At 38.3% G+C, this 9,183-nt stretch overlaps 2 protein-coding genes across 2 annotated transcripts; one reads left to right on the top strand and one right to left on the bottom strand.

Annotated features, from left to right (window-relative positions):
- Positions 1-2,861: 2,861 nt before the first annotated feature.
- Positions 2,862-6,010, bottom strand: SARC_08018 (guanine nucleotide-binding protein subunit beta-2-like 1). The gene is made up of 4 exons (XM_014298012.1): positions 5,848-6,010; positions 4,673-4,995; positions 3,807-4,090; positions 2,862-3,459 (listed from the first exon to the last, which is right to left on the bottom strand). The coding sequence occupies exons 1-4, from the start codon at positions 5,984-5,986 to the stop codon at positions 3,228-3,230; spliced, it is 978 nt and encodes a 325-aa protein (XP_014153487.1). The 5' UTR covers positions 5,987-6,010; the 3' UTR covers positions 2,862-3,227.
- A 409-nt stretch (positions 6,011-6,419) lies between these two features.
- SARC_08017 (calmodulin) lies at positions 6,420-7,981 on the top strand. Its single transcript, XM_014298011.1, has 4 exons — positions 6,420-6,671; positions 6,819-6,901; positions 7,018-7,172; positions 7,455-7,981. The coding sequence occupies exons 1-4, from the start codon at positions 6,605-6,607 to the stop codon at positions 7,597-7,599; spliced, it is 450 nt and encodes a 149-aa protein (XP_014153486.1). The 5' UTR covers positions 6,420-6,604; the 3' UTR covers positions 7,600-7,981.
- The last annotated feature ends 1,202 nt before the right edge of the window (positions 7,982-9,183 follow it).

The following is a 9,183-nucleotide window of genomic DNA, read 5'->3' as shown; positions in this document are numbered from 1 at the left end:
TGTGTGTGTGTGTGTTTATAATAATATATATATATATATTTGTGTGTGTGTGTGTATGTATATCTGTATATACATATGTATGTTCCTATGTATATATATATATTATTGTGTGTGTGTGTATGTTATATATATATATATATATATGTGTGTGTGTGTATGTATAGATATAGATATAGATATATGTATATATATATTTATATATATATGTGTGTGTGTGTGTGTGCGAATGTATATAACTATGTATACGTATATATATATATATGAGTGTGTGTGTGTGAGTCTGTCTATATATATTTATATATATATATGTGTGTGTGTGTGTCTATATATATTTATACATGTGTGTGTGTGAGTGTCTATATTATTTTTATACATGTGTGTGTGTGTGTGTGCGTGTGTGTCTATATATATCTATACATGTGTGTGTGTGTGTGTGTGTGTGCGTGTGTAAATATATATATATGTGTGTGTGTGCGTGTGCGTGTGTGTGTGTATATATAGCATGTATATGAAGCTAGCCATATACCTGCACATGTTAACATTCTATGCAGATTAACAAGACTATGTACACACAAAGTCATTAAATCAAGCGCGTGCAAATATTAAGTATGTAGTTTTTGTTTAAATTTTTTAATTACGTTCTCCTACCTAATAAAAGTACATGTGTTCTAAAATGGAAGGCTCTGTCGTAGTATTGAGCTTCTCAACGAAGTGGAGAAGAAAATGCGTCAGGGTGATCATATGGCAATTAATAATCATATGGCAATTCAAAACATTCGATTTGGATTGGGATTGGGAAAGCTTTTGCCTAGACTCTATTCGTTCGCGTATTTGAGTCAGGAGTAACACAAAGAAAACCTATTGATATGATGGACCGTTCCTGGTTGTCGTATCTTCGCTGTATGTGGATGCACGATTTCAGTGAGGGGATGCATATGCAAAACTTCAGCCTGGGTTATAACGGCGCTATATAATAATACAGAATGAGAAGAGTGGTTGCTGGTGGGAATAGGAAAATATTAAAAATATATCGGTATATATATGTATGTGTGTATGTATATACATGTATATATGTGCATATATGTATGTATATATATATATATATATATATGCGTATGTATGTACGTACGTACGTATGTGCGTATGTAAGTGTGGATATATATATGTATGTATGTATGTATATATGTATGTAATACATATACATGTACATTTATTTATGTATTTGTATACCTATATGTACAATATATATTCATGATTGTATATGTGTATCTGTATATGTATGTATGTATATATATATATATATATATATATATATGTATGTATGTATTAATATATATATATATCTGTATATTTATATTATAGGTTTGTTATCGTTTGGTCGTCTACTGCATTCGATGTGTAACCAAATTATTTGAAACTACTGACAGGAGCTTCATTGTTTATTACGTATTTAGCGAATACACAATACATTGGAGCTGTGGAACCGCAATAAATTCGAAAGAAACCTCTCACTATATAATATGCAGTTGGCTCTGTGGCTGAAAGAAGGTTAACCAGCACACACCACAACTTGCAATGTCAAGATTTTCTGTGTCGCAGATATCCTGGTTACATTTTATTTGTAATTTGGAGTTACAATTGAATAGATTCCCGCAATCCATTTAAAACTACGTCACTGAATTCCGGCGCACTGCGTCGCTTGCCGCTTGGGTTTAGACTGATATTTTAGACCTGACAGTACGGAAGTATCAAATGAAGATTTCAACTACGAAAATATCACTTATTGAAGTCGTGGCCGACGTTAAAGCGACTCCGACAACACCTGGAGCTAGTGCACACCCTTAACTGATAAATACTCCACAACATATTGCTATATCGCCGGCTACAATTCAATACACACTATACTACTCGTATCCCGCAAGCAACCTTCATATGAGGGTGTAACGGCTACAAACGAACCACACAAGAGAATAAAAGTTATAACATCATTCTGAGAGACGAGCGCGTGCGTTCGTATTCTGGTGGAATGAGCTGCAGTGCATCCGCATGAGTAGGGCGTGTATAAGCCAGTATACATAGGTTTGAGGAATTGCTTTTAATAACTGTCACTTTCCAGATACAGTCTTGAGGGATTGCTTTTATTATTCTTCACTATCCAGAGCCACCGATACAAGACGATGTTGGGGCAGGTGAAAATGAATACAGACAGCGTCAAGAGTGTACCATCAACCAACCTCCCCCAGACGTTCAATATAGCCACAGCTGATTGTAATATACAAAGGACGTGTGATTGATTGCACACGCCCAATGCTCTGAGCCGGCAAATACCTTAGATACAGAGCATTCTAGAGGAAAAAGATATATATAATCGCCGTTTCACGACAAGTACTCTCTCTAATTAAGGCAAATTTTCCTGCAAGAAGTTCGACCCCAACCTTTAAACTTACACAATATCTTTTGAACCGGCGTGTACTGTTGATATTGTGCATTCAATCGCTAATACTACCTCGAATAAAGAATCAGTATTCTGCAAAAAGAACTGGCTACGAGTAATCTCCCTAGATTGGCCTAGTTTCAAAAAGAACTTTGATATTAATATTAGCAATCAGATGTAAAACGAACTCAATCTCTGCAAACAAGCAACATATATAGAACTAGCATGTAAACAGCAGACTATGAGATGCTATGCCAGATAAAACAAAAGAACGTTAAAGGCCTAAATCACCAGAATTCAAAAAAGTATATCCGCTTACAAACGCTGGCGATAAAAAAACCCATATTCCTCAAAATGAAGACACGAGCAACGAAGTCTTTAACCTCCAGAAGGTCAGAAGCGTAAAATATATTAAAAAGCGAACATGTCCAAGAATAAGTACATTTATTAAAAAAAGAATCTTAATAGCATACTAACCGGTAATTTATGTTGAGGCAGGCGAAAATGCATACAGACAATAAGAGAGTGTATCATCAACCAACCTCCCCCAGACGTTCACTTTAGCCACAGCTGTATTTAATATACAATGGACGTGTGATTGATTACACACGACCAATGCTCTGAGCCGGCATACAATACTATCCACAAAACACGTGCAAAAGCTGAACAATGATAAAATACGTGCAAAAACATGAACCCAACTACCTCACTGCGCTCCAATAAAAATATCAAAACAAGGGGATTCGATTCACAATTTATATTCCATGCAGCATTTGTTGTACATGCACTAAATTTAATTGTGGCTGACCTGCCATACACGGATCACGGAATCAGTGTAACCGGCGTATAGGGTCTCTCCATCAGCCGACCAGGCAAGAGAGATGCACTCGATGACTCCAGTACCCTGCTTGCTGGTGTCGATGACAAGCTCATCAACAACATTCTTGGATTCTAGATCCCAGATCTTGATGATGGATCCGGCCGCCGCGCACAACCAGTATCGGTTGGGGGAGAAAGCTAGAGAGCTGCAAGCGGTAAATGTGGATTCATGTGTGAGTAGAAGAAATAGCATATAAACACAGTGAATAAGCACACACGCGAGCTCAAATATTGGTGTAAAGCAAATCAGCACAGAATAGAATCGTGACAAATATTCCTAGTATAGATGGCCTCATAACGTGTAAGTGTCTAACATCCAGATCTTCAGACATATGCTTGTCAATTACGGATCATCATTGGCCATCTGGTACTAGAAATCTACCAACCTTTCAATTCGATATTCAGTTATTCACAAATTAAGCCAGAAAAGCGTACCACGCAAAATGGAATCAGCTCAGCACTAAAATCGTATGAACATATACTGGCTACTTACTATATAATGCCTCCAGCATCCAGAGTGTATAGGTGCTTGCCGTCATCGTTCAAGTCCCAAAGCATGGCCTGTCCGTCCTTGCCTCCAGACGCGCATAGCGAACCATCGGGTGACACGGCAACGGTGTTAAGGTATCCGGTGTGTCCGATGTGGTTGGTGCGGAGTTTGCAGTTGCTCAAGTTCCAAACCTTAACTAGCTTATCCCAACCGCATGACACGATGATGGGGCTGGTGGTGTTGGGGGAGAAGGCGACGCATGATGCCCAGTGGGTGTGGCCATCCTCCTTTTGGTGCCAGACAGTCCCAAGTATCACGGAAGACAAAGTAAAACAAATTGGTTGGTGTGTGTAGCACGTTGTAGTCTTTCATGGGGACTTCGAATTCTCCGACCGGCACCTTGCGAACAAACAAAAGGTCCATGCTCATTATACCGCCACCTATTCCCAGCGAGGAGAATAATAGTAGTGGTTATGAGGGGACAGATCGAATGCCGTTCGGTTCACCGTCGCCAAGAATGTCCACCGACTCGATATCCTTCCATTGACGTTCAACAGGCTCGTACTACCTTAACACAGCACAACCTCGTTTAATCCATGGACTTCCGAGAGCTGCGTGCACTAGTGTGATACTCACCCCATCCCGCCAAATAGAACACAAGCCTCACGGCACTGTGATATCCTACTACTAACTGCGTTCGCCCATTGGTGCAAAACAGACCTTTCAGTTCAAGTCTGATGCAATAATATTGACAATAAAAACACAAACACGATCCCTAGCATCAAAATCGACCATTAAGGCAGAGCAAACCCAACTAATACAAAATCAAGACTATGAATCAACAGGTAAAAAATGACCATATAACTTACGGAAATGGTGAACTTGCACTCTCCAAGAGTGTTCCACAGCTTAATGGTCTTATCTCTGGATCCAGATACGATCTGACGGTTGTCGGCAGAGAAGGCAACAGATAGAACGGCTCCGGTGTGTCCAATGAAACGACGGGTGGTCTTACCGGTGGCAAGGTCCCAAAGACGCAGAGTCTTGTCCCATGAACCAGATAGGGCGAACTGTCCATCGGATGAGATCACAACATCGGAAACGAAGTGTCCGTGACCGTGTAGACGGCGCTTGGCTACACCCTGCTTCTCCTGGTCCTGGGGGGTCAGGAGCCAGACGATAATGGTCTTATCTGTTATGTGTATTGTGCATTATACATGGTTAAGACTATGTTTTCTAAAAACGTCAGACGGAGACTAGTCTTGTGAGTTGTGGGTATGTATGATACAAAATACCAGAAAATTGACAATCGCAGTTCATGTGCGCATCTCGCAAATGCGTTGGAACCTTGGGTGTTCACTGATGTCTAAGGTTTTACCATACATGCCCTTCACTGTCAACTCTGATAGAAGCAGCACACAAACGGTATCTCTTAATTTATAACAACCAGCAATTTCTGAACTATTATATATATCTATCGCTTCTGCTTTGGTGGCATACTATACGCAAAGTATAGATCCGATACAACGCTGTAACCCAAAGAGTGTGCTGGGTGCAACAGCTACACAAAAGATCTGACCGTTGTCCGACTATCGCCACTACGATTGAACGTTGAGCTGTTGAAGTCGAGTGCATGAAGGGAATACATGGCCATCTATATCGCTATACACGCCAACGATGACGTGATACTGCTCACCGACGAGCTTAAGTTAAAACGTACTATTTGGTGGCAAATACATATTCAAAGTAGAAGCAGTTCGTCACTCACTGTGCATTTGGTTATATTTTTTCCAATGGGTCGGTAGTGGTTTGCACGTGTTGGTTGCTGCTTGTGCCTAATTGACAATTGTTGATGTGGTTTGCTGGAAGATCTAAGACTTCTGATTGACTGGCTTGCCTTTCGTACCGTCAATCTAATACGATATGATCGTGGACTGATTCTGCAGTTCCTTCCACATGCGCCAGCAATGCCTTAGGCGGTTTCCATCACTTAATCTCTCTTTCTATTAAACGTGCGTGTATAACAATGGGGAACAGTACATACCACGCGAAGCGGAGACCAACAGATCGGGGTACACGGGGGAGGAAGCGATCTTGGTCACCCATCCGGCGTGACCCTTCAGGTTTCCATAGTGTCTAAGAGATTCAGCCATTGTGCACAACGAGGAAAAAGAAGGAAGCATACATTTATGCTATTCATATTATATTGTATTGCTTGAGATTTGAGAAAGGCGAGGTGTATCGCACATTACAGTTGCTGCGAATGAGCCATGGATGAGCATTGATGCCATGCGCATCAAATTGCGGTTTTTTGTTGTTGTTTTTTTTTGAAAATATACCAGTCTCTACAATCCGGTAGGTAGTTGAAGGATTGGGATAAATATTTATGTATTCGAGCGCTGATAATTGTATAGAAACTGGCTTGGAGTCTCAAATATGTACCGCTGGAATGTTTTTTTTACTACGTTTTCCATTTATTATATATGAAGTGGTAGAGGAAATTTATTATTTCGATACATAATGGAAACATTTACGTATTCACCAGCTACGGCAACCAAATTTTATATTTATAGATAGCCTGTTCCACTACTATCTAATTATTTTTTAAATTAACATACCAACTGCAACCAGAGAGCGAAGATTGCTGCATTAAAAAAATTTAAAGCCAAAACAACATCCAAAGTAAACAACGAGATAATGATAAACAGTCACATACACACAAAAATATAACCATCGACATAAAAGATTCGCAACACAGTTTAGATTAATCGTTAGATTCATCACCTCATATCATATACGCAATGGCTGACCAATTGACTGAAGAGCAAATCGCAGAGTTCAAGGAGGCTTTCTCCCTGTTCGATAAGGGTATGTGCTGGTTTTCATAGTGGAGGTGTTCTTTGCGGCATATCTGTACATCTATGTTTCTGTACACAGTATCTTACAAGCAGGTTGTTAGCGTGCCTGACGCCCCGAATATGTCTAATAAATTGTTGCGTATCTAACTAAATATAGATGGAGATGGCACAATCACAACCAAGGAGCTTGGCACTGTTATGCGGTCCTTGGGACAGAACCCCACCGAGGCTGAGCTACAGGTGTGTACAATTTAAATGTCACCAGCAGTTTATCAAGAGTTCGTTTATTTGATGCTTTTCGGATAGTATATATTGAAATATGGTTATTTCTTAAGATATATCTTTTTCTTTCGTAGGATATGATTAACGAAGTTGATGCGGACGGTAATGGAACCATCGATTTCCCCGAGTTTTTGACCATGATGGCCAGAAAGATGAAGGACACCGATTCTGAGGAGGAGATCATCGAGGCCTTCCGTGTGTTCGACAAGGATGGAAACGGTTTCATCAGGTATGTATCCTTTTTTATGTCATATTTGTTTCGGCCTATGCTGTTCCTGTTGCTAACCTTCACGTCATTCTGACCGTGTTGGTCGGAAAGTGGCAGAGTGTGCGTATTTTATGAATATTCGTATCGATCATGACTAGCATCCCTATTCTTAAACGCCAAATGCAAACACTTTTAGACAAGCATGATTTAACTGAAAATATAACAATGTAATTGTATCAGTTCTGTGCCCACAAACCTCAAATCAAAAATTATTTCAACTGTCATATACAATTGGTATATCAGTGCCGCTGAGCTTCGCCACGTCATGACCAGTCTCGGTGAGAAGCTGACAGATGAGGAGGTCGATGAGATGATCAGAGAAGCCGACATTGACGGCGACGGGCAAATTAACTACGAGGAATTCGTTAAGATGATGACTACCAAGTAAAGAGTTTTAATATTGTTCCATCTGTGCTTGATAAGTTTATATACACGTGACGAAATAAAATAGTAAGATCGGGGTTCCTTGGGCACCTTTTTCGAATCGCTTATGTGGTGGGTATGTCGAGTTGGTCGTGCTCAAGCCACTAACAATATTTCTCACTGACTACGAGATCTAGAAATATGATTAGCCGTATGCAACTGCTATTATCAAAGTAAATACTCTAATACCGCTTCATTGGGTTTACCCTTCCGCCCAAGCACTGAAAAGTTAAGGGAAGTTCGAACTGGCAAACCCTAAACGCCCAGTCGCATCACATGGAGTGACCTCCTCTGCCAGTTAATCATGATAATAGAAGCTGAGTATTCACACAGTACTAAAACCTTTGGCAGCAGTAAAAGAATCTACAAGCATACGACCTAATGACGTACATTAACAAATTTGAATAACTTGAGTAATATATTTACATATATATGTATGTATGTATTTGTAAATGTGTATGTATGAATGTATGTATGTATATATATAAATATGTGTGTGTGTATTTTAAATATATATATATATTGATGTATATGTATATATATATATATATGTAAATATATATATATATATATACATATTCGTATATAATAGATATATATATGTGTGTGTGTGCGTGTATATAAATTAGATATATATATGTGTGTGTGTATATATCTATACGTGCGTATGTGCGTGTGCTCTTGCATATATGTGTCGTGTATATATTGATTTGTATCAAAACGTAACAGACAACTCTGATTATTGTGTATTGCTACATATTTGTGTACAACTACGTGTGTGTATACATATTTTATATTCATTGGTGTGTATAATTGTATCAAGTATTTAGTTTGAAAAAATTATTTATGTATATGGGTGTATGTGTGTATAATCGCATATACTTATTTGGTTTGAAAAATTCATGCATATGGGTGTATGTGTGAGTATATATGTGTATATGTATATGGGTGTCTATATTACACGTAGCTCAAGGAATATACATTATATAGTGCTCCGCATAAATTTCATATGTGATCATATTTCAATTTCGAATACAACCATTGCTTGGAGTACTTACACTTGTTATAGACGAGCATGCATTAATACAGTCAGCATGTACGGCATAAAGTGTTCATTTCTATTGGACATATATAACTGTGTAAATACATTTAGTGCTTCTATAAGTATGTATGTGAGTATATATGATACAAATACATGAACACGTATAAATATGGATTTTGTTTACTAATTTTTATTCCATGAATTTCTTATATTCGTATTTGTACATGTATCTATACATAGATATGTACAAATAGTATTTGAGTGTCTAGTGTATGTCTGAAGATCATTATTTATAGATACACATAGGAGTACATATACACAATATTCAGTTTTATCAATAAATGTTTAACTAGATATGTTCGGAAATTAAAATGTATATATAATCATACGAATATGCGTGTATATACAATATATATATATATGTGTGTGTGTGTGTGTGTGTGTGTGTGTATGTATATATATATATATATATATATATATATACGACGACACACACACACACACACA

This window comes from Sphaeroforma arctica, assembly GCF_001186125.1.
Source record: "Sphaeroforma arctica JP610 unplaced genomic scaffold supercont1.682, whole genome shotgun sequence".
Taxonomy (NCBI): Eukaryota; class Ichthyosporea; order Ichthyophonida; genus Sphaeroforma; species Sphaeroforma arctica.
Note: the sequence above shows the minus strand (reverse complement) of the source record. Positions and strands in the feature narration are given on the sequence as shown.